The sequence below is a fragment of the Rhinatrema bivittatum genome, chromosome 3 (genome assembly GCF_901001135.1).
Source record: "Rhinatrema bivittatum chromosome 3, aRhiBiv1.1, whole genome shotgun sequence".
Taxonomy (NCBI): Eukaryota; Metazoa; Chordata; class Amphibia; order Gymnophiona; family Rhinatrematidae; genus Rhinatrema; species Rhinatrema bivittatum.
This window is the reverse complement of record NC_042617.1, coordinates 482,217,785-482,244,124: the sequence shown is the minus strand read 5'-3', so window position 1 is coordinate 482,244,124 and position 26,340 is coordinate 482,217,785. Positions and strand designations below refer to the sequence as shown.

Below are 26,340 nucleotides of genomic sequence, written 5' to 3'. Positions count from 1 at the left end.
CATAAATGTCTTTTGAAAATTGCTACGGTAGTATGTTACATTTACATGCATAACTTCTTTGAAAATTCACCTGTAAGTGAACTACAGGCTCTGGTTTCTTATTCACCATACTTTGTTTTTTCATAATAGGGTGATTCAGAAGGAACAGGAAATTTGCTAGAAAGTATCTGCGTTTCACATTAATTAAGCTGTTATGCTACCTTCATTCTTTCCAAGACACCATACGCATAATGGCGAACAGTCTTGTCACTTTTTTGGATGTAAGAGTCCTGGTGTAATAGCTAAACAGGACTTAACTTCACTGTTGAGCTTCCTCACCGTTTGTGTCCTTTGATCTCAATAGATTGGAAAGGCTAGTTGCTAAATAAACTCTATCCAGTTGGATAGCACACTGTCACACATTGTCTTGCTTATGGATTTAGACTCTTTCAAGGCTCATCAAGTGAAATCTATGGTGACTTCAGTGACTCAACTCAGAGCCACTTTTGATGTAGACGTTTGCAAAGTTGCTACTTGGTTGTCTGTTCTCACCTTCATGTTCCACTACTGTCTAGATATGTCCCGAGGAGACAGTAATTCTGGACAAGCAGTTCTGCGCAGCCTGTTCACCCAGTGGTCCACTTTCCACTTGGTGGGACAGAGTTGTCTTGAAGTAATTGCTCCTTTATATAGTCTTCAGCTTGGGACTTCCCAGGTGTTATGGCTATTTTATGCCTGCTTATCAACAGAGAAAGCAAGTTTGCTTTTCTGTAAAAAACATTCTCCGTAGACAGCAGGATAAATTAGCTATACTTAATACCCCTCAACTCCCTGGAGAGTTGACTATCTTGTAAAAGCTTAAGCTCCAGAAGAGACTGAGGGGTTCATGAGCAAGTATGCGTGAGGGGAACGCCGTGCATGCTCAGTAAAGTCTTTACTGAGTTCTGAGAGTTGGGTCGCTGACAGATGACATCACCGATCTGTTATAGCTAATTCATCCTGCTTGTCTATAGGTAAGCAAACTAACTTTTTCCCCATACCCCCTCTTTCCCTGTTGATATAGTTTTAGCAAATAGATCTGCCACACCTTTTTTTTTTCCCCCTCCAAAGTAAATTTTTCTCTAATATATCTGTGTTCACAGTATAAGACCCGCTATGCTTACCATCTGTTTGAGAAGAAAATGTAAAAAAACAATCTGTTTTAAATAAGTTCTTGAACCTGACAGTTTGGCAGAAGGCAACTCATAGCAGCTCTGTTCAGTGTGTTCTCAGTACATTGGGGACTCCAAGTCAAAATTACATCTGGTGCAATCAATGCCCTTGGTGTCCAAGGGATTGTGTTTTAAAATTAACCACTGAACATGGGATACACAAGCCATTGCTTAGCACAAGATGAAAATAAAATATGCATTAAAATTTAGTTCTGTAGATGCAGTAATGTCTAATAAATATGGCAAAAGTTGTTGCTTTCTCTAATTGATAATTTTTCCTTCGTAACACAATGTAAGTCAGAGGTGTCAAACCCTGGTTCTCGATGGCCATCAAATGGTCTGCATATCCAAACTGAAAATTAGTCATAAACTTGAACCATATGTGTATAAATAAATTTTGTGCATATTCAGGTCAATGTTTTGTAAACCACACTTTGAGGATCTGGATATGATACGTCTGTCTACAAACCCTCTAGTTCATGATTTATACACTCAGTAACTGCATTCAGTCGGAACTTATTTAGCAAGAGGTTTTCCCCACAGCCACAGAATAGGATGACCTAAATCAGACCCTTCATAAGATTTCCTGTACCCTTCTGCTGAGCAATTCTAGCCATGTAAGTTCAAAGGCAGGTCATTCTTACAATGTAGATTAGTTCAATTAAGGATGTGTCAGCGTGGTTGCTCCATATGGAGGCGGAAAGATCAGTAAGCACCTATTCTGTTAGATAATTTGTATTGTTGTTAGCCGTGTCTGAGCACTGCTGTTGGCATGTTTGGCACAAGGACTGAAAGAAGACCTCTGTGATGTTTGATTATTCAAGATGTTTAGTTCACTTTAATATTTTATTAGACATGCAGAGTGTGACTGGGAAATGCTTCCATTCCCTTTGGAGTAAAACTATTGAAGGTATCTGTGATAGTTTTATCACACAATACTCTGATTATTCTCAGTATTGTGTTTTTGGTGGTAATGCTGGTTTTGGGTTTCTTAACCTGTGGTGGTGGTGGTGGTTGGGGTATATATATTTTGAAAAGGTAAAATGCTCTCCCCCGAGGAGCAGAGAAAAAGCCTCCTTTCCAGTCCTTAGCCAACAGTGAATGTTTCCCTATATGATTTTTGGGAAAGAGGAGGCACTTTGAGTTCCATAATGTAGCTGATGTGATTGAGTTTTGAAAATGTCAGTATCTGTAAACTCAGATACAAGAACACCGGTCAGCAATGGGTATCCAATTCTTAACTGCTGATAAAGAAAAATGTAAGCAGCACCTCAAATATTTCAAATATAAGCAATAAAAGAGGCGTTACTATGCAAAAAGTAACACTGAATTTATTAATAGAATCAGTATCAGAATTTTAAAGTGCTATACTAAGATAGTGTGCCTCTTATCCTGAATGGGTTTCAAGCAGATAGCCGACAGTAGCACAGGTATTTAAATCATTTACTGATTCAGTTGTGTTAAAGTACCACATAAAAATACTGAATAAATACAAAAATAACCTGTAAATGGCATGTTTAATTCCAGTAACCAAACAGTTATCTTTATCTGTATCAGCATTTTTGTCACTAAAAGTAAGTACATAGCCTTAACTATGGAACTTGTACATTTGACCCCTGAGGAGGCAGTGTGAATGGCTGCTGAAACACTGGCTGTATTTGGAACGAGAGCAGGAGCTCTTTCATTGAGAACTGATGACAAAAATGCTGGGTGCGAATAAACATAAGTATTTGTTTATTAGAAAATAAACATAAGCTAAGTGATACTTATTGTATTTATTTGGTATTTTTCACATGAGAACTTAACACAAAAAATGAATCCGTACATGATTTCAATGCCAGTGCTACCGTCTATCTGCTTGAAACCAATTCAGGGTAGGAGGTAATGGATTATTTTAGTATAGTACTTTTAAAATTCTGATACTGATTTTATTAATAAATTGTCTTTTTTTTTTTTTTTTTGCATAGTAACACCTCTTTTGTTGTTTTTAGTTCTTAATTACTAGCCATATCCCTTACTAGGATATACTTGTAACCATTTTAGCTGCATTTGTAAAGGAGAAAATAATTTCTTATAATTTCTTTGAACTTTCTAGGTAAACATTTAGGAATACTTTATTGATTTTACTTACTTTCTGTTTATGAATTATACAATATATAACTTTTATTCTACAATGACAATTTTTGTACTTATTTTAGGTGGCCCAAACATGTGGGCCATCACCACAGAAGAGCGGGGTAAGCATGACAAGCAGTTTGACAGCCTCAAGCCTGTCGGAGGGTATATTACAGGTGAGTTGCTTTCTATTCTTTGACACACAGATGAGAGTTCTGTATCATTTTTTTGTCTTTCCTCCCTTGAAGCTTGTGATGTCACACTGGACAGGATGACATTCTGTGCATGGGCACTTGATTTTGTAACTCATATTTTCCCAAATACATATTAGAAAGTTTATTTCTTGACTAGTAATGCTGAACTTAAAAAAAAAAAAAAGAAATTTAAAGGTTGAAAAATCTAGTAAGGGTTGGACAATTGAATGGTTACTAAACCTGTTTCTTTTCCTTCACAATGAATTTGTTTAAAAAAAAAATTGTCCTTGCCATTCCTTTTCATCCTGCTGGTTTAGTGAGAATCAGGTATTTTCCATATTTTGTACACATACCCTGCTTTCTTGACCACAGGATGTCCTTTCAATATCTGGTTTATATGTGGGAGCAGAATGCAGCTTTTGTTGAGCTCTTTCTAGAAGAGTACTTTGACTAATAAGGCATATCATCTCACCTTTTATCCGTCCTTCTGAGGACACTTTAAATACATGATTTGCTTCTTTTGGAGGGGAGAATATCTGAATCAGCCATTCTCTTGTAACATAAATTATTCAGTTGTTTTATGAGCTGTTGTTGCAAGGTTTTTGTGGCACTCCTTCCTTGTCTGTAATTTTGATTCTTTGAGGACAAGTAGGATGGTAGTCTTCACATGGACTGCGCTACCAGATTTAAATCTGAGCTACCAGATTTAAAGCCAACTTAAAAACATGGCTTTTCAAACAGGCTTACCCACAATAGACTCCTGCTCGCCTTTTCATTCCCTTATAACCCATTTGTCCAAGATATTTAGCATTGTATCTCTAGTTACTTATTACTCCATATCTCCACTAACTGTTTATATTGTTACTTTGTCTTATTATTAATTGTTCTATAGTTGCCTTGTTTACTTTTGTACAATTTGTATACAATTTATATGCATTGTTATCTCTGCAGCTTTTTCATTCTTGTTTTTTCTTAGTTCACTAGGTTTCCTCTCTTCTCACCCCCTACTCCCTGTTATTTGTAATTTTCTCTACTTTCAGTTATAATGTAAACCGGTATGATGATGCTACTAATACCGGTATAAAAAAAAAGTTTAAATAAAATGGGTAAAGCAAAAAGCAAAATAGGCGAAAGTCCAACCATCAAAGATAAGGGATCAATGCAAGGAGAAAGGATACGAAAGTTCAGCAATGTCCATAGAGTTCAAATACAAAATTTGTATTATATTGTGTACAAGCAAGCAGAGAGTTCACTTGTTAGCATCAAGGCAAAAAGGGCTATGTCAATAGATTCATGGTCCCCTGTTCACGGGCGTCAGGAGGGAACCCATAACTAGCTGAAAAATCATTTAAATTAAGAGAGTGGTAAGTTGAGTGAGCTGAGTCCCCAAGGCAGTGAAGTAAGAGAAGCATTTATAGAAGAAAATCCCGTTCTTAAGGGAGGCAATTAGTTCTGGAAAAACTTTTGCTATTGAGCCTTTTAGGCAGTTTGCAAGGCAAAGAAGCTTTTGTGACGGGCTTAGCAGGGAAATCAGGCTGCTGCGCAGGCAGAGGGACGCTGACAGAGCCTGGTCCAGAACTTTGATTTCAAAGACTCTAGAACTTTTAAACATGCCATGTGCAGCTGTGGTTATCCTGCCCCCTAGGCAGAGTCCCTCAGGCTCTTTATTTCATGGAGCCGTGTGTAACACGGTATTCAGCTTTGCTCTCTTATCACAGTTTTGTAATTGATTTTTTTTCTAGAGCTGCAGCTGTTTTTCTTTCCTTTACCTTATGGTAGTTTTATGTTCTTTTTTTTCTTTTCCTTTTTTCCTCTTTCCACTGTCTGTCAGGCACATGGTGGACCTTAGTTGCTGTGCAGCCTGGCAGAGTTTGATACTAGCCCTTATTAAATAAATACTGCACCTGCAATTTAGTATCTGTGTCCTCTCCTTGCCCTGTCTGTTTTTGTACCTTTGTCAGGTTCTGCTAGGACTGACAGAATACAGCCCTGGAGTGCCACTGATGGCCTCAGGCGACAGGGGTTTTGGATTTGGAAAAACCTTGGTCCTGTCGACCACTGGGTCGCCATCTACTCAAAGCACCCTGGAGCATTGAGGCATCCAGGCGCAGTGATCGAGTGCCCTCGAGGTTCCTTTGTGGGTCCAGATGGGGCACTAAAGGGCATCATGCTGTCCCATAACTGGCCTATGGCTATCAGGCACCATGGATACGAATGATCTTGGGGGCCCTGAGCTTCTGGGATCAGGGGCATCAGAGGCCCCGCCTGGCTTCATGAACCATCAGTGCTAATGAGCGTTAGGGTTGCCTTTGAGGCTATCATCAGCTATAGCTGCTGGCAAGGGACATCATTGAGCTCGCAGCATTGATGCCCTCGGATATATAGGTGAGCCGAGGGGAACCATCGATGGCGTCAGCAGTCATTGGTTCCTTTGGGCACCAATGAGGCCTGTTGGGGCTGCAGATCCTCTGCATGCAGGCACCCCAGCATCCTCTGTACTGCTAGTCCATCGATGTCTTCGGGCACTTGGGGTCTTTATTGGTGCCTCTGTTGTTGATGTCCGCGGGCGCCTAGGGTGCTGGGGATGGCGTTATACACCGTCTAACTGATCAAGACACAGTCAAGCGCCGTCGAAGCCCTGGGTGCAGCATCATTTGGACCAAGTTTTTCCAAAGCCAAAACCCCTGCACTATGGGCCCTTCTCATCTGTTCTACACCATAAGTGCTAGAGAGCACTGGTGAGGGAAGGCGCCGTCGCACATTCTAACATGTGGCGCTGTGCCGTGGTATTCTACCGACAAGCACGGCGAGTGAGTTCGTAGGTGTGCCTCTATCTGTAGGATGGACTACCACTGTATGAGTACTGGTCAGCTTGCTTTTACAGTGGAGGACATTATTCTTCTATTTGCCCTCTACTCTGTGAGAACATGAGTGTTTCCCTCATGGCGAGCACAACAGGTTGTGCGCCGCAAACACAGGACTGACCTAAGACTGCGGTTCTGGTTGAACCCCTTATGGGAGTAAATACCAGGAGGATAGTGTCGGCAGTCTTCCCCTTCTTCAGAAGAGGACTGTCTTTCAACCCCTCCCATATAAGAAATCCCCTTTGTGGGGAAGCCCTTCGGGCTCTGTCCCTTGCAAGTTTATCACCAAACTGGAGCCTCAATTATTTTGAATTTATGCATCTCCTTGTAGGCCAGGACTGGGGGACATCAGTGGCAGTCATTGGATCATTTTTGCTGGGGGTCCCTCCGTTGACTACCGTAGTGGCCGACCCCCATCTGAGGGTGGCTGTAAGTGACAGATTTGGTCACTTCTGATCCACAGCGATCAGTGACTGTAACCCAACTCTCACCTGGAGGGTTGGAAGATTTTTCAGGATCGGGAGGCCCCGATTCCCATTGCTTTCCTGTCCCTTCAGGAAGGGAAGATGCGACTGGGTTTCCAGAGCGGCCCTTATGGGTACCACCCTGGACACCTGGTTGTCTACCCTACAATGGGTGTCCCACATTCTCTGTTTCCAGGAAAAGGGATGTTACTGCTTCTGACTGGCAGTCGCTCTCTGTTCCTCACGGGATCTGTGAGCCAGATGGGCAGTTGCGCTCTCTTTAGGTTGTCCTAAGGTACAGCAGATCTGTTTCACGAGGGAGACATTGCAGATTAGGTCTCCCCGTCACATTAGGAGTCTTCTCTTCGTTGTAGTTCCCCGGTGAAGATTAGGGGTTTCTCCTGTCCAGGAGTCATCTTTGATACCTGTTAAGTTCAATGGGCATTTTTTTGTGAAGTTACCACTATTGCCAGTCATTCTCGCCTGCGGGACCCTACCTCAGTAAGAAGGGTTCTAGTCCATCTAATTAGCAAGTATGCCTTTCAACCTATCTCCATCTCCATGGCTGAGGTAGTTGGGGAATGAGGGGCACCCGCAACAGAGGTGCTACCTTTTGGTTGCAGTGCTTGCAAGCTATACTTCCCCATTTTAGGGATAACTCTGTCTGTGGACAGGAGAGTCTTGGTACAAGCAATGGTTGTTCTGTTTTCTGGACCGCATGCTTCCTTGGGGGAAGTATGTGTAATCATGCCTGAGATATTAATACCTAAGCCAGGTTGGTGGGTAGTCTGTTCTGAGATCATACCTTAGGGTTTCCAGGCTGGTGAAGAAATCCTCTTCTACAGGGGTTTTCACTTGCGGCACTCTGGCTTCCTGTCTCTTGGTGGAGTGTTCATGGATTTCTTCCCTGGGGCATTCGTTCTCAGTTTCAGCTGTTCCAAGTAGGCTGAGGGCTCTATCTTGATGGGTAGTTCCCTACTGGAATTGGCAGTGAATTATTTGCTTGGGGTTGACATATACAACATAGCGACTTATTCTTACCCCTACAGTCCAGCAGTCTGCCTCCTTGTGTTATTTGCTCCCTCAGACTTCCAGTTGGAATGTCAAGGGGAGGGGAAGAAAATCTAGGGCATTTGTGGTATATCTTAGTGTATAACTGCAGAGAAAGATACACTACTTTTTTTTCCCTATATTTTTACCAAGTTCTGGCCAGTACTGCCTTTAGCTTTTCTCACTTCACTAGATTGTCCAAAGTGCAATCTTGCTCATCTGAACTATCCTGTAGACAGGATAGATAGCCCTGCCCTTGACAGGGTACAGTGTGGGTGAGCTTCAACCTTAATTTATCTCTCTGCGCGGGGATTTGGCTAACGATCCCAATCAGGGATTACCTTTCATCCCCTGAAACTCTTGATGCTGTCCTGCATGATCAATTATGTCTAGTACTTTGGCACATAGGGTCTATCACAGACCCTGCCATTGTTGCTGATTATAATTCCAAGCATTGCTTGGATTTTTATGCTATTGTACCTATCAGCCAAACATGGGGCACAATTCTGCAGATGCATTCTGTCCTTCAGATGCCAGTGGACCGTAGTTTCTTTCTGGAGAGCTTTCGGGTCCCAGTTCGTTTTTCAGTTGGCTTGTAACACCGAAAGAAACTATGCGGACTTCGTCCAAGAGTTCTTCTCTTGTTTACTTCTCTAGACTTTTTCCTGTATCCAGGAGGTTCTAGACTTACTGTTGTCAGGGATTACTGATCCGAAACCTTGCTTGTAATATTTTCCGTGATGCAGAGTATGTTTCTTGCTGGCGTTCACATCATTCCCCTGCCTTAGGCACCTCTGCTAAGCATTGGGGTTTTGTGTCTGTCTTTTCTATTATTTTCTCTTTGTAGAACCCAACTCTTTTCCCACTTAGACTCCTTTGTGGGTCGGCTGCCTCACAGGCAAAAGGGAGAGAGGTGGTGCTTTCAGTACTGTACGGTTTCCCACTTTGTCCTGCTTGGCACCCTATAGCTTGGGAATCACCCATGTCTGAGGACTACCATCCTGCTTGTCCTCTGAGAAAGCTGAGTTGCTTACCTATAACAGGTGTTTTCCGAGGACAGCAAGATGTTAGTCATCACGAAACCCACCCGCCACCCCTGGGAGTTGGTTTTTCCATGCATGAGCTATATCATGGACTGAGGGACTCTGCCTAGGGAGCAGGGTGATAACTGCAGCTGCACATGCTCAGTAGGGCATATTTGAAAGTTCTAGAATCTTTGAGATCAAAGTTCCGGACTGGGCTCCATCCGATGATGTCATCCACATGTGAAAACTAACATCCTGCTGTCCTTGGAGAACATCTGTTACAGGTATGCAATTCTGCTTTACACAATTTCTTTTCTTAAATTAGTAAAGTATTGCATTCCTCTTTAGTGTGTTTAACAAACTACAAAGAGGTCCCCTTTTGATTCATTGAACATTACAGTAGTGTTTTTTATCCTTTGTACATGGTCTTTAGCATGTTCTCCTGGATTGAATCAACAAAAGGCTTAATGATTGTTAAAGGGCACAGAGTCCTTGTAACTGGCTTCTTTGTAAGTTATGATACCTTGGATAAGAACTAATAACACATGTGAGGTTTTTAGTCACATGGGTATATTCTTCATGTTGCTGCTTGCAATGGGGCACAGTAATCGCTCAACAGCACTTGTCCTGCCTGCACTCCTTCTAAGGAAAATCAAACTAGTCTTTGCATGCTTGTAGTATAGCTGGCTCATTTGATAGAAAAAGAATGATCTTAACTCCCATCCATTTGTGTTTGTGGTGATAGAGAGAGAGCCAGAAATCTTTTGATAACTTTGCTTAATTTACAGGTTAATGCCTCCCCCATCCCATTCTGGGTCTTCCTGCCCCCACAAAATAAAATCCTTTCCTGACTCCATGGAGGAGATTGGCAGTATTTTCAGAATCATATTTAGTCATATAAAATAAACACACAGTGGAATATTCATTTAGAACGATAAAGAGGGCTGAATTAGTTATGCTGCATGGGTGATGTCTTCAGGGTGGCACTAGGCAGAGCTCTCTCTCAAAGCTTAAGGCTTTTGCCCTACTGGGTATGCATGGTAATTCCTGCGAGAATGAGCCTTCCAGAAGTTTCCTCGGTAGTTTTTTTTTTTTTTTTTTTTTTTTAAATCTACGCTTCACATGGACATGGAATCTATCTCTCAATTCCTCATCAGTCTTTTTTTCAATTTCTGTCTCGCTTTGGTGACCACAAACAGCACTTTTCAGTGCTGTTATGATTCAAAGAAAGACTGCCGGTTTCAAATACTATAGTTATGGCATATAATGTACATCACAGATGGCCATAATTACTGTTTGTGTGTGGGATTGGATCACGACCAAGTGAATTGCCGCAACTGCGGGTGTATGTCCCTCAGAGTGCAGAGGCAATGAGCTGAGAAGATTGCTAGATTCTGTGCTGAAGAAACCTTTGGGCAATCGTCGACTTCATATTCAGGGGAGGTAGGAAAGCTTTTTCACTTAGTCCAGTCCTCTCCAGGGCAGTTGCCTTCATGCACAGGAGCGCAACCAGCTTCTGCAGGGATGATCCCAAGTGGCACATGGAGCACAAGACAACGCACCAGGTGGTAAAGATGCATAAGAACATAAGAATATGCCATACTGGGTCAGACCAAGGGTCCATCAAGCCCAGCATCCTGTTTCCAACAGTGGCCAATCCAGGCCATAAGAACCTGGCAAGTGCCCCAAAACTAAGTCTATTCCATGTTGTTATTGCTAATGGCAGTGGCTATTCTCTAGGTGAACTTAATAGCAGGTAATGGACTTCTCCTCCAAGAACTTATCCAATCCTCTTTTAAACACAGCTATACTAACTGCACTAACCACATCCTCTGGCAACAAATTCCAGAGTTTAATTGTGCGTTGAGTAAAAAAGAACTTTCTCCGATTAGTTTAAATGTGCCCCATGCTAACTTCATGGAGTGCCCCCTAGTCTATTATCCGAAAGAGTAAATAACCGATTCACATTTAGCCGTTCTAGACCTCACATGATTTTAAACACCTCTATCATGTCCCCCCTCAGCTGTCTCTTCTCCAAACTGAAAAGTCCTAACCTCTTTAGTCTTTCCTCATAGGGGAGCTGTTCCATTCCCCTTATCATTTTGGTAGCCCTTCTCTGTACCTTCTCCATCGCAATTATATCTTTTTTGAGATGCGGCGACCAGAATTGTACACAGTATTCAAGTTGCGGTCTCACCATGGAGCGATACAGAGGCATTATGACATTTTCCGTTTTGTTCACTATTCCCTTTCTAATAATTCCCAACATTCTGTTTGCTTTTTTGACTGCCGCAGCACACTCAACCGACTATTTCAATGTGTTATCCACTATGACGCCTAGATCTTTCGTGGGTTGTAGCACCTAATATGGAACCCAACATTGTGTAATTATAGCATGGGTTATTTTTCCCTATATGCATCACCTTGCACTTATCCACATTAAATTTCATCTGCCATTTGGATGCCCAATTTTCCAGTCTCATAAGGTCTTCCTGCAATTTATCACAATCTGCTGTGATTTAACTACTCTGAACAATTTTGTGTCATCTGCAAATTTGATTCTCACTCGTCGTATTTCTTTCCAGATCATTTATAAATATATTAAAAAGTAAGGGTCCCAATACAGATCCCTGAGACACTCCACTGACCCCTCCCTTCCACTGAGAAAATTGTCCATTTAATCCTACTCTCTGTTTCCTGTCTTTTAGCTAGTTTGCAGTCCATGAAAGGACATCGCCACCTATCCCATGACTTTTTACTTTTCCTAGAAGCCTCTCATGAGGAACTTTGTCAAACGCCTTCTGAAAATCCAAGTATACTACATCTACCGGTTCACCTTTATCCACATGTTTATTAACTCCTTCAAAAAAGTGAAGCAGATTTGTGAGGCAAGACTTGCCTTGGGTAAAGCCATGCTGACTTTGTTCCATTAAACCATGTCTTTCTATATGTTCTGTGATTTTGATGTTTAGAACACTTTCCATTATTTTTCCTAGCACTGAAGTCAGGCTAACCGGTTTGTAGTTTCCCGGATCGCCCCTGGAGCCCTTTTTAAATATTGGGGTTATATTTGCTATCTTCCAGTCTTCAGGTACAATGGATGATTTTAATGATAGGTTACAAATTTTTACTAATAGGTGTGAAATTTCATTTTTTAGTTCCTTCAGAACTCTGGGGTGTATACCATCCGGTCCAGGTGATTTACTACTCTTCAGTTTGTCAATCAGGTCTACCACATCTTCTAGGTTCACTGTGATTTGATTCAGTCCATCTGAATCATTACCCATGAAAACCTTCTCCATCATGGGTACCTCCCCAACATCCTCTTCAGTAAACACCGAAGCAAAGAAATCATTTAATCTTTCCGCGATGGCCTTATCTTCTCTAAGTGCCCCTTTAACCCCTCTATCATCTAACGGTCCAACTTTCTGCTTCGGATATATTTTAAAAAGTTTTTACTGTGAGTTTTTGCCTCTACGGCCAACTTCTTTTCAAATTCTCTCTTAGCCTGTCTTATCAATGTCTTACATTTAACCTGCCAACATTTATGCTTTATCCTATTTTCTTCTGTTGGATCTTTCTTCCAATTTTTGAATGAAGATCTTTTGGCTAAAATAGCTTCTTTCACCTCCCCTTTTAACCATGCCGGTAATCGTTTTGCCTTCTTTCCACCTTTCTTAATGTGTGGAATACATCTGGACTGTGCTTCTAGAATGGTAGGCTTCAAAGCAAATGCTCCTAGAGCACAAGCCATGCCAAAGATGATGCACTCGGTGCCCAAGACTGCGGACTCAGTAAAAATGACAGTGCACCATGCGTCGGGACCAATGTACCATGGAAAGCGCAGTGAACCCCGGAGATGCCACACTGGGTGTCCAAACTACACCATGTTCCTTGTCAAAATCATTTTTATTAATGAGCAACGCAGGTACAACCAAAACTATATCAAGGGGAAGGTACAATATAAGCCAAAGATTGATGCAGTTTTACAATACAGGAATATTCCCCTTAATTATCAGAGCCAACTGGAACAACACCTTGCGTACACTCTGTTTGAAGTCCACCGGACCATAGTGAGCAACCCATTCATACCACATGCAACCACAGACATTCTCCCATTCTGCTCGCAACTCCCTTCTCCCCCCAACCCCTAGGAGGCAGCCCCTCTATTGCAATCTGTTGCGTTCATGCCTGTTTTTCGCCCTCGCTCCACCTTCTCTAAGTATGTGGCGACTCCTTCCAGGTCTGACAGACAGCTGCTACCGTGGAGTTCTCCTGCCGCATCTCGTCAGAACTCCCGGGCTGGCTTGACGCTATGGACCCGCCATGTTCCTGATGATGTAAGGGCGTGAGCGCGTGCTCCAGACTTTGTACCAGCAAGGGAGCGAACCTCAGGGGTGTCCCTTCATACTGACGTCATCCGTTTTCAATTTAAAAGGTCTTTGTTTACTAACTACAAACGAGTTAGCAAGGACTCGAATCTATCTCTGCCAGATTACGATTTCAACCAAGCTACTCTGCTTTTGTACTTACCAGGAGCACCCGCTCCTTGGGGGCTCCGCTCTCTCTATTCTTGATTTCAGATTGTTGGACGGGATCCGGTACTCGCTCCTCGAGGGCCATTGTTCCTAATTGCTAAGGTTCCCTTCAGTCTAAGATATTATTGCAGGTATGGAGATAGTGAGTCACCATTGCAGATTGCGGATAGGAATCAGTACTCGCTCCACGAGGGCCTATGTTCCTAATTCCTTTCTCTTACTCTCTTCTTCCTCAGAAGATACCGTATACCTCTATCTTACGGATTGTTATTATAGATTGCAGATAGGAGCTGGTACTCGCTCCACGAGGGCCTATGTTCCACAACTCTCACAACTCTTTTCTATTCCAGAAACCATCCCATACACAGTTATTGTGAGTTCTATTTCGGACTTCTTATAGGAACCAGTTCTCGCCTGCGGCTCCTGTTCCTGAAATTCTGAAGATTCTCTGTTGCATAAAGAAGACACTATAGATATCTTCAATTGTGAGTGTATCATCTACTACTGGATATGCCCAACATACCCTGTCTACTGACTACCTATAGTTTCTCCTTACAGTTCAGCAACTCAGAGATCGTGGTTCCAGTATCAGAGGGACTTCAGCCCTGCCGGGCATATCGACTCACTACTGCTACCTGTTGTGGTTCTACTTCCAGTCTAATAAAGAATTATCTGTGTTTGTCTCAATACTCCAGCCTAGCCGGTGGTCCCTCTCAGGATCTCCACTTGAGGGCGCTGTCATCTGCCATCGGCCCAGGGATTCACCATTTTACTAAGTGTTCATTCCTTACACTAACAGAATGGTATTATCAACTGCCACTCTGTGGGAGCCAACCCACAGTAGATCACTAACTCCACCTACGGAGTATCATAAAGTGCTAGCCCCTACCCTTGGGGGAGCAGCACTGAACACAATCTTCAACAGGCAATCAGAGAAGGATAAATATCAAACGTCATTTAAGTTCTGTGCCTCGCCTTACTACACATTGACTGCAGAGCAAACGCCATTGTGAGTATCAGTCCAATAGGCGCAAGAGACCGAATCAGATCCAGGATGAGTGATATCCAGTGGCAAGTAGTGTGGATTGAATTTCCATCGAGAGTAGAGTATAACAAGTGGGACCAGCAAGACTTATAAATCGAATCCTGTTCTCTCATGCTGTTCAATGCAGCTAACCGTTCCATTTGCATTGAAGATGCAAGTCAACTGTACCAAGCCCGCAGGTTGGGGGGCATGTCCGGCGCTATCCAGTCAGCCAAGATCGTGCAACATGCCAATAACACTGCAGTATTGCCCAACTTATCCAGAGATAACTTATAAAGAGGCAAGAACACCCCGTAAACCAGAGAGAAGTAATTTGCCCGTCCGGCCAATGGTGGTGCCTATGCATTGAGCAACCACTTCAAGCACTTTATTCCAAAATGGGAGCAGAACAGGACAGGTAAACAATCGGTGCGCCAAGGTACCTGTCTCTTGGTGGCATTTTATACACTTAGGTGAAGGCAATTTCCCCATTCGGCAGCGGCGAACATCATCGCAGAAAATATGGTATAAGATCTTAAATTGCAGTTCTTGGAGAGAAAGGTCTGGTAAACTTTTAGGCATAAGCTTAAAACAGGAAAGCAAGTAAGTAGTAGGGATATCTATTGCCCACGCCTCAGTCCAGTACCGGGCCAGAGAGTCCATATGGGATACAGAGCGATATGTTCTGCTAAACTCGCACCAGCCTTTGATGGTATTATGTTTTAAGGCCCCATCAAAAAAAAACGTTGAGAAAAAGTGGACTCCCGGCGGTAAGACTCCTCAGTCCAGCGGAAGGATTGGAGATAATGGCGTGTTTGCAAGTATGCATACAAATGTTTGGACAGTAAACCATAGTCCCTGGCCAAGGATGTAAAGTCTCTCACTTCCGGCGTGTCGTTGGCATAGAAGCGGAAGATAAACGGCAGTCCTTTTTGTAACCAGGCATCGAAAATGAAATAACTGTCACGACCTGGGGGGAAAATCCGGGTTACCCAACCAGGGCATGAAAAGGGAGGTAAGGCCAGCCATACCCCCCTGTGCCCTAATCCAGCGCCAAGCCTGTCGACAGGGCTGCACCAAACTCCGAGGGATATCCAAAGCTCGATATGCCCTGGTACTAGCCTGTATAATATACAGAGGGGACCAGGGGGTGACCATGCTAATAATCAGCCCATCCTCACAATATGCATATTGGAGAAGCCACTCTCCCACATAACAAGAATACAAAACCCAGGAAACCCAGGCTCCTATAGCCAAATCTATAACAGTGAAAAATAATTTGCTTCCCAATACCAAGTAGGAACTGTTTAAATCAAGCACATTGCAGAAACAGATACTTTTGTTTTTTGTATGTCTAAAACCTACACAAATCCTGCTCAGCATACTTGCTGCATTGAAGTAAAGCAGCATTTCAACAGCTATCATGAGATATGCTGATATGTAGTGCTGTGATGGATGATGCTCCACAAGAATAATCATCTCATTTTGGTATGCTAGACAGAATTTTGCCCCTGGCAGCATACCATGAGCAGTGGTAACCAAAGTAGAACTATTTAAAATATATAATACAAATACACTGTCCTAATATTAGATAATATTAATTAGCAGGATGTCTGATTATACTTCGTCATCATCTTGACTGAAGAAGTATTGTTCAAACCAGCACAAAAACATTTTCTTTCAAGTCTCACAGATTCTGCAAAATTTGAAAGAATAATAACAGCACTACAGAACAAGACAGTGTGAATACCTAAGAGGCCTGAAACTAATCTCCATTGGAGTTGTGAAATACTTGGCAACCTAGGAAACAATCACACTCAACAACAAAAACCAAAAAACATTTTATGTTGCAAAGCAATTCTGCCTGTACCCAAGGTACCATGCAAACTTCTAAAAAGTAGTACAACTTGCCCTTAGTTTGTTACAAGATAATAAGATTGGAGGGTGTCAGCATGTCCAGAAGAATCCAATGACTCACTAACCAAACCAGTGGCTTCTTCTGGACATAGCAGCTAGTGCAGTATGCTTTTTATCAGGTATCAAAATAATAAGCTAAGTTTCTCTACTCTTTACGGTTTTGGCTGCTATCTTGTGTCCCATGCATAAACTGATAATCATTTGTTACTCCTGGGGGAATTCAGCACACAAAAACTTAAAATTCTGCAAACTTTATATTGGTCAAAATAACACAATTTACATGACAGTTTAAGTACCGGTAATTACATTTTAAATTAATACAGAAAAAATTATTACTTAGATATGCAGAATTTTAAATATTTTGAGCAGAATTTCCCTAGAAATTCATTGTAAGAAAGTCTCTTCCACTCACTCTCCCTACTCTCCCCTGGCCACTTTACCCTCTTAGGCCCCAACTCTTCCACATGCCAGTATCTCTCCCCTCCACTTCTAGGCTCAACCCTTTCCACTCTATCGCCAGTCCCAGAGTTTGACCCCGTTCTCAGTACTGCCCCTCACACAGGCTCCCACTGTCCCTCCCTCTCTCTAGTACACATACACACACCCTCATACAGGGTCCCTCACTCTCTTGCACAGACACATCCCCTCATACAAGGTCCCTCTGTCTTGCGCACACACACAACCGATTCTAGATCCAGAGACAACCTACTGTTACAGGCTGCTCCGGTTGCGTAGCATACCCAGGAGCTGAGAGCTGGTTTAATGACAATCGTTTTGTGAAATAGTATTTGGGTAGGAAGCTAATCGCTTATCCCTGCATGTCAGTCTGTCAGGCATGAGGTTTCCCCTTTTTATCTTCAATGTTGTCTTGGTACTCAACATCCGTATTCCATAGGTGCCCAGTCACACTGTGGCTTGTGGGGTGCAGGAGCTTGATGGAAACCCATGACGTGTCTAGGTATTGTCTGTCTTCAGAATGCCAGCAGGAGTTCCATGTGGTACAGAGAAATAGTGAACAGTTGTTTTCCCTACACAAATTAGTCCTGGGGGAATTCTGCGCTACTGCAGAGTGCAGAATTACCCTCGCTATACAGAACTGCCATGTTTGCGGTAAAGATGGAAGGCCCCCGCGTGCTGAGAATGGAGTATGCTCTGCTCGCAGCGAAGATGGAAGGCCCCGGTGAGAGTGAATGTGTGAGAGGAGAGGGAGAAAGGTGTGAGAAAGGGGAAGGTGAGAGAGAGAACATGGGAGGTGAGAGAGCGGGGGGGGGGGGATGCTTGAGTGTGGGTACCAGAGAGAGAGAGAGAGCCTATATGAGGAGAAGTGTGTATGCATGTGAGAGATTGGGAGCTTGTGTGTATGAAAAAGGGATAATGTGTATGTGTGAGGGTCCTAGCCTGTGTGAAAGGATTGTGTATGTGTGAGACAGAGCCTGTATGAAGGGGGTGTGTGAGAGAGAAAGGGAGGCTTGTGTGGATGTGTATGCGATGAGGAAATGTCAATAAACCTCTTACTAATTGTTTTCTCCAGGAGAACTTATAACCTTCTACACATCCTCGAGGCTTATGTTTGCAGGTCTCTGCAGCAAAGACTCTCAAAGTTGACCCATCTAGCCCCAATAGATGAACTCGCATACCTGAAGCCAAACTGATACCTTCTGATCCAGAGTTAGGAAGGGCAGAATACTATAGGTGAATGCACTTCTGGTGCAGGGGAGGTATGCGAATCTCCAGGGCTCAACAATGCCTCTGCCTCTGGCTGGCTATCCATTGTTCCACTAATGGAGCCAGCCAAAACAAAATTTTATTGTAGAATATTATAGAGGAATGATATCAGGGGAAAATATGTGCTGAACTGATGTAATCTGCTGCTGCTCACCTGCAGTGGGCCGCAAGCAGACATCAGAAACTAAGGTGTCACATCTACCAAATCTCTTAAAGTCCCTAAATACAGTTTTATGTGTGTGAATATCCTTATAATGTATAATCATTAAATAGTTTTCAAGATTTGTACTTATCTTTAGTGGTTCGTAATGTGTAACAGTTTTTGGGCATACTTGGAAAGGTAGGGAAAGGGTGGGAAGGTCAGTTAAAAGATGCAAGGATTGGGAATTGGTGTGAGGTTGTATGTAAGAGCTCATATTTGTATCTACTCAAATCAAATAGGCAGAGTAGATGGACCATTTTTGTCTGCCATCATTCACTATGTATCTATGACCGCCATAACCACCAGAATAAGTGAGAGAGAAGATAAAGAAAAAAGCAAAGCTGTGCGTCAGTCACAAACATGGCACTTTTTAGTATAAGCTGCTGCCAATACCTGAAGGCATATGACTGTCTCTCACTGCAAACATGAGCAAGAAGACCATAAGACACATGCAGTTAGGCAAGTGGCTCTTATCTAACCAAACATACAAGTATGGAGATTTAGTAGTAATTTCAGGCGGACTTTTAAGGAGTAAGAAGGGTTTTAAACTCCCAGAAATCTGAGGTTTTATTGGTGGGGAATTATGATTTGGTGATGCAGTATATTCTGGTGAATAAATAAATACAGAATCAAGTAAAGTAGTGGTGTCTGCAGTGGTAAAAGTCTGGGAGAGGCTAGATGCATATTTTAATCTGGAAGTTCATGTCCCAGTGGTGAGGAATACTTTTTGTAAACCAAAGAAACAAGAAGGCTTTGCCCATTTTTGGAGCATAAGTCCTTTCAGACCAATCGTTCATGCATTGATTATGTCACAACTTGATTATTTTAACAGCCTGTTCATTGGCCTCCCTGAGCAGCTCGCACTTAGGCTGTATGTGTTGCAGCTAGTGGTGTGTAATTGCTCAAAATGCATTAGGTTGTTGCCTTTAAGATCTTTACAGTGGTTGCCAGTTCATGCTCTGATTCAGTTTAAATTGTTAATTTTTTAGGTAGTGAGGGGCAATGGGCCCTGTCATCTCAGGGATAGATTTTTGTGGTATACCCTGAAACACCAGTTTGCACTCTGTAGTAGCCTCCTCTTTGTAACTAATTTCCTTTGGAAACTAGGTTAGAGCAAAATTCTTTTGTTAGAAAAATATTAAGAAGATAACTTTCCACTCGTGGGCGGTCCCAGAATGATAAGCATAGCGCTGCCCCTTGCCAAGAAAGTTATTTTATCCACCTGGATTGGTGATTCCTTGCCCAATTTAGATATTTGGAAAGTGGAAATGAGAAATCATGTCTCTATAGAATGCTTGTATCAGAATAGTTTCAGTGGGCGTCCAGCTGCGTTGTTAAAGCAGCGGAATTATTTTTTTCGCTGATCCAAAGTTCCTCACAGGGTGTAACAGCATTTAATTCCTTCTTTTATTTTCTTCTAACACTGTGACCAAACAATATTATTTTGTCATCTGTTAGAGTATTTTGAATTTTGTATATAAGGCAACAACAAACTTCATTGTCCTATTGTTTTTTGTTTATTATATTATAATAAAAAAAACCCCAGATCAATCATATAAGCATTTTGAATGTGTAGTAAGTGTGAGTATGAATGGGGTTGTATGAATGTTGTATAATAGCAAGTTTTTGATAAAAGAGAGGAGAGTACTCTTAGTAAATGCTCTCATGTTGCAGTTGTTTCTGTAATTACTCGCAGGCCCTTTGGCGATTCTTGGGTTTGACCATATTTGTGCATGCTCTTCTTTTAAGTTTGTATTCATCCAAGTTACTTCTTGATGGTTTCTTGTACTGTTCTCTCCTCTAATAAAATATGTATAAAAAAAAAAGAAGATAACTTTCCAATAGCTATGGGGGCCCATGCAGCTTGAAAAATTGCTCCCTTATTTTATAGCCTTGTGTATATGATATACACAGATTATTAAAAAACTTGCAAATATACCTTTCAGCATGCACACACATGTAAAAAAAAACCAAAAACAAAGCCCTCTGCTTAGCCTGATAAATCAGAATTTATCTGGATAAATAGCACACAACTGCTATACTCATATATTTTTACATCTAACTTTAAAAATATATGCCTGGAGATTTCACCTGCATAATTCACATGCATTTACTCCCTGTAAGTCAGGTTTTATGCATATAAATTGAGAGATTTTCTAAAGTGCAAGGCAGTGAAATTACCAGTTTTATCAATTAGTCTTATCAGTTTTCCCAGGTCATCGAGACCCTCCTGGCTTTTCTGTCTCAATCCCCCCCATTTTACCCAGACTCCCCAACCAGTCGTCATTTCACTTTTAAGAGATTTACGACCACTAATTCCAGATATAGAGCAGGTGTAAATATATGCAAGTAAGCTGCCAAATCTATGTGCGTAAATTGCTTCTAAAATAGCAGCTTATATGTGTAAATGTTGGCTCAGCCCCAGAACTCCCCTGTTCCACAGATTTACATGCGGACCCTTACTTATGCGTATATTCTAAGGATTATAAAATAGCATGTATGTGAGTATATGCTATTTGCACATGTATATGCTGATTTTTACATGCAAAACTTGAAAATTCACCTTCTAAAGTTTGGATTTTCCCCAGTAAAGGATTAGGATGGGAAATATAGCTGATATTGAGGAGACTTAGTCTAGGAATAAGTGTTTCTGGATTGATTTACTGGGAGAGAGGACCTTAGGACTTGGTCTATGTTGGAGGGTCTCAGGGTCTGGGTTCATTTCTTTTTTTTTTTGGGGGGGGGGGGTTGTGTGCGTTTGTGTTGTGGTCTTGGTTGTTTGGCTTTATGTATGATGTAATGTCTTGGTAGAATTTGTTCACCCCTTTGGGCCATCTCTTTGAGACTGAGATAGCAGTATAGAAAGTTTTTTAAATAAATGGTGACATACTTGTTATAGTAAGAGTTACCGGCCTCAGCTAGTCTTAAATTATTGTGAGTGATATGTGATCTGATACAAGACAGTATGCAAAATGACTTCAGAAAATATTTCTCAGGACCATAGTAACATTTATTTATTTATTGGTATTTATAGGCCACTAATACTGAAGTCTGTAGAGGCTTACCATTCAAATATACACGGTAACCCCCCCCCCCCACACATTAAACAAAACATAAAATAAAAACAAAACATACAAAAAATAAAATTCATAAACTTAAAAAGTAGAATAAAAATCCTAGTAAAACATAGTATCTCTAAAATACAACATAAAAAAGAAAATAGGAGGGACTACCGATTATGCCCTGAGTGAGAGAGGCTGCGAGTAGCAATGCTCCTGTCGGGTCTGCCTCAAAATTTCTCCTAATTTTATTTTTTGGCCATGACTTGCGGGTCTTTCGATGAGTAAAGAACTTGGACAATTCTCGATCCTGAAATTGTGGGCTGATCGCAGGGCCAAAATGCATAAAGCACTCAAAGAAGAGCCCCTGAATCGAATGATGGGATGGATGTATCACCTTCAGGGGAAGAATTTGATGACTCTGTTGTGGAAGTGGTGGGTGGCGCAAACTTGGCCTCTAATCTTTTGGAAGCTTTTGCAGCTAAATTAACTAAGCTGCTTGACACGAGGCTGGGCATTGTTGATAAAATAGCACAACAGGTGGAATTGGTGAAAGAATTTGACCTAACTTGACGAGATAGAAACTAGGGTCTCTTTCCTTGAAGACTGACAGTTTTATATGTACCAAACTCGACAAATTAGATCGGATATCCACATCAGGCGCAACTAAGATCATCGACCTGGAGAATTGCTCCAGGAGAAACAATATACAGATCGCTGGTCTGCCTGAAAAAGCCAAGGGGCAAGATCCTGTTGTGTTTACCTCAAAATGGCTCTCCAGGCTGTTGGGCCTGACTTGCAACAATGGACAGCCTAAAATAGATTGCACTCATTGCTCAATTGCTCCTGCTCCAGCGCAGGGTAATCAGCCACAAGCGATGATTGTGCAACTGCATTACTCCCCGACAAACAGCGTGTTCTGAATGCTGCTTGATCTGCTTGGGAGTCTGTCGTTTGAAGGTAAATGATAATGATTTTTCAAGATTTTTTCCTGGACTTGCAAAAGCAGAGACAGGCCTATAATGTAGTGAAACATGAGTTTCAAAGCTGAGGAGTACAGTACACTGTGCTCTGTCCCACCTGCCTGCTAGTCGGTCTAAATAATCAAACTGTCATCTGCTTTTCTGTTGCCAATGTGTAAAAACTTCTCAAAATTGTCACCCCCAGAGGTCTCCGTGTTGCCACCAAAACGAACCTGCAAATAAAATGGCCGCGGTCACTGGCCTGCATTCCCCGACGAGAGTGTGTATTTGATTTTGCCCAGAGGTCCTTAGACTCACCTGTTTTTGGGTGGACTATTGGCTAGATATGTTGAGGTTTTTTCACTTTTTATGGTTTTCCCCCCCATCTGTTTACTGGAACTTTAACCTGCTACACGACCTCCTTGGCCGACTGAGTTCATAGCCTTTGACCCACTGACTACCTTGCGGTTTTGATGCCACGTGCTTCATGAGTACTGTGTCACAATAACTATGACAGGATGGATATTCTATTTCTAGTGTGTTATTTACACCTGCAGCCACACACAGTTTTTTTTTCATGACCTGTCCGAGTGGCTATCTGGATCCATATGTTTGTGTTTGTATCATCGGAGTGAACTGGGAGCAGCAGGGATGGCCCTAGACTTATTTCTCACAAGGATGCTGAAAATTTGGGAGAGTCCGGATGCATGGCTATCAACAGCACTTTGCCAAAGTAAAAAAGTGAGACATGAACACAAAATGTCATCTAGTCTGTAAGAATGATGTCACGGGAAATAACAGGTCTAGCCCCTAGCTGAGGGGTGAAAGTGTCACCGTACATCCTTTAATTGCAGTGTGGCCGCTAGGACAAGTTATCAGTGCAACGGTGGGAGACTGTTTGTGATCCAGAGGACCTATCAAGAATGGGATTCATGCATACATTCCAGTCCCCACCAATACAAAGTCAATCAAATCCAAAGACAATGATGGCATCGGTCAATTTTTTTTTTTTTTTTTTTATAATAAAATTCAGCCTGATTTTGATTACATAGTTGCTTGCATTTCTAAATTAATAAGACTGTAAAGAACTTTAATATGTTTTCCTTTTGTATTTGGTATGCTAAGCTACATGATTGCTTAACCTGCTATAAAGCGCATTTGAATATCATGGTGGAACATAAATGCTGTGGGAGGGGAGGTAATAGTTTTCCCAGAGACCACAGTGAAACAGCTGTCACTGTATATTATATGGCAGTACTGTCCAGGGCTGAGGGTATGGTACGATATGGTATCAATTAAGCTATTTGATGGGCTGAATATACTTGATGCTTCCCAGTCATCATCTTCAATGTATAGGAATTTCTTTTTTTTTTTTTAATTTCTCTAAGAACCCAAATAAACAAAAGAAACTGGTTGCTTTGTGTGTGTGATGGAGTTTTTTTTTTGTCCTTGGTACCACACCAGATCAGGTTGTATATCTGCAAACTTTATCATTACTGCCAAAAATCCATAAATTAATTCATTCCATCTGTCTGTTCTCTTTCAGGTGATCAAGCTCGCACTTTCTTCTTACAGTCGGGTCTGCCAGCCTCTGTCCTGGCTGAGATATGGTAAAGCACTTTTAAAGACAGTCCTGGCGTTTCATATGCCAATCGTTTTGCATTTTGTTCTGTTTTTCATCTTTTAAATGCGTAATACCCATATTGTAAAATCCATTCATGAGAAGGACGAATGATTAAGGTTCTGCTTTGAGGGGTGAGCCTGGTGGCTCAGTGGCGATGCTGTTCGCTGCCATGCAAAGGACTCAGTGTTTATTCCCAGGCCAGGGCTCATAGCCTAGGCCAAGGGAGGTCTGGAAATGCTGGGGAGGTAGCATTCACAGCCCCTGGGAGGAGGGAGTTTCGGGCACTGTGCACAACACCCAGTGGCTGAATTTAGGGCCCTGTGATTGCAGAGTTCTGGACAATGCATGGCCCTCCCTTTTCCCGGCTGAAAACTGTTGCTGCAATGACTGGGCTGAGTGAGACGGAAGGGGATATAAAATAAGGGAAACGTTCCCATGTAGTTGTGAATGAAGGCTCATGGTTCTAGATCCCAGCCCCTGTTAACATTGAGCTGAAAGCCCTAAAGAGCAAGAAGAAACTGCCAGACCCTTTGCCCTCCCTCTTTCAAAAAGAGATTTTGCTTTGCTTTGTATTAGTAACAACGTGAGATTTGGTCCCTTCTATCACCTTGGATCTAAAAAAAAAGTTCATAACCCACGCATAACGAAGTGAATTTTTAAAAGCCTGGCATCCGCCAAAATTGGGAGATAAGAACACAAGTCGGGCTCATGCAGGCCCACTGAATTTTAAAAGCTGCCCAGATAAGCTCGTATCTCCTGCTGTGCCCCCATTTAAAAGGTTTTCAAAAAAGGGCGGGGCCAAGAGATGCACGCTTAAGTACTTATGAGTCTGGGCACACGCCCAGATCCTCTGCAGGATAAGTTTACCTCTGTCATGGAGGAGATGTAAGTTAAAAAGATAAAAATAAAGAGCCATTTCAAAGGGGTTTAAAGGGTCTGCGGTAACTGGGGGAGGGCAGTCTATCATGTCAGAGGGGTTTGGAGGCCCTAGCTGTTAACTGGATGAACTGGTGAAACTGGCAATGGCACGGATGCGTGCCCATTTTAAAATTGCCCAACTTATGTGGTAGAAGTGGGATTTTTGTATATAGGAGCGCACCTACTTAAAATTGGGTGCACGTGGGCGCACGGTCACATACACACGCAAGTTATAAAATGGCCATGTATCTGGGCATGCACCAACGCACATGTGACAGTGTGCCCATATGCCAGTTTTTGAAAGTTACCATCCCAGTGTGCAAATTTAGTGTAAACATCTGAAGAGTAACCTCAGAGATATTCTTACATATGAAGGGCCAGACTGGCACAAATAATTCCCCTTTGTTTAAAAAAAAAGAGGTAAAGTTGCTAAAAGTAAACTTCAAAGCAAGGTTGAAATTTTAGGATTCCATCCAGCAGAATCCAGAAACAATAACCTAATATTTTAAGTAAGAGTTGGTACTGCTGTTTTAGATTGAGTTATTGCAGACATGTTTAGTTTCACTTTAGAACAAAGTAATCTGATGTTTGCACTATGAAGTGGTATTAGGACTAGGGAGCATTTCCTGAAACTGACAGCTAGTAGATTTGAAACAAATGTAGTTTTTCAGTCAGTATATAATTAATTATTTTATTTAAGCATTTTATATATCGTCATTCCTAATAAAGAACACAATGGTTCACAAGAGACATTCATAGATCATGACTATTTGATAGTTTGATGAGACATTCATAATATGGGTCTATACATTCCTAGGGTCAGATCAATACATTCATGACTCAGTCAATACTTGAAAGAGGAATAGTAGATGACATGGTGAGTAAAAGGCATAGCTCATGATGAAGAGTATACATAAATAATCATTCTTTACTTTAGGTTGAGTGTATCTGAGTGGGAAGTATTTGAAAATGTAATTTAGTTCATTAAATGTCAGTTTAGAGACTCCTTTCTTCTAATTGTTAGGTTAGGTAGTATGCATTTTTGAAGAGCCATATTATGCCACTTGTTGCTAGAAAATGTGGTTAAGGCTAGTAGTATAACTGGATTTAAAAAGGTTTGGATAAGTTTCTGGAGGACAGTCCATTTATAATAATTGGCCAGATAAACTTTGATTTCTTCACCTCTTAATTCTTGCAGAGAATAACATGAAATAGACTTCCACATTAGGATTTGCTAGGTATTTTCAGGTGACCCAGATTGGCCACAGTTTGAGACAGGATGCTGGGCTTGATGGACCATTGGTCTGACCCAGCTAAGCATTTATGTCTTATGTTACCTTTCTGGTTGACAAGGAACATCTTACAGGCCTACTCCATGCGCTGTGTGATAGATGCTAAATTTTACTTGCATGAGCTACAGTGAAATGTGTGTAAACACTGAAATCACTAATTTTTCCTAATATCTTCTT

The 26,340-nt window shown here is 41.8% G+C and overlaps 1 protein-coding gene across 4 annotated transcripts in view; it reads left to right on the top strand.

The window, feature by feature from the left end:
- Positions 1 to 26,340, top strand: part of ITSN2 (intersectin 2) — a 337,690-nt gene that overhangs the window by 25,081 nt on the left and 286,269 nt on the right. For all 4 annotated transcript variants that reach the window (XM_029596037.1, XM_029596039.1, XM_029596038.1 and 1 more), the window contains exons 3-4: positions 3,389 to 3,481; positions 23,876 to 23,939. In XM_029596037.1, the coding sequence (XP_029451897.1) occupies positions 3,389 to 3,481; positions 23,876 to 23,939 (157 nt within the window). The remainder of the gene's footprint in view (positions 1 to 3,388; positions 3,482 to 23,875; positions 23,940 to 26,340) is intronic.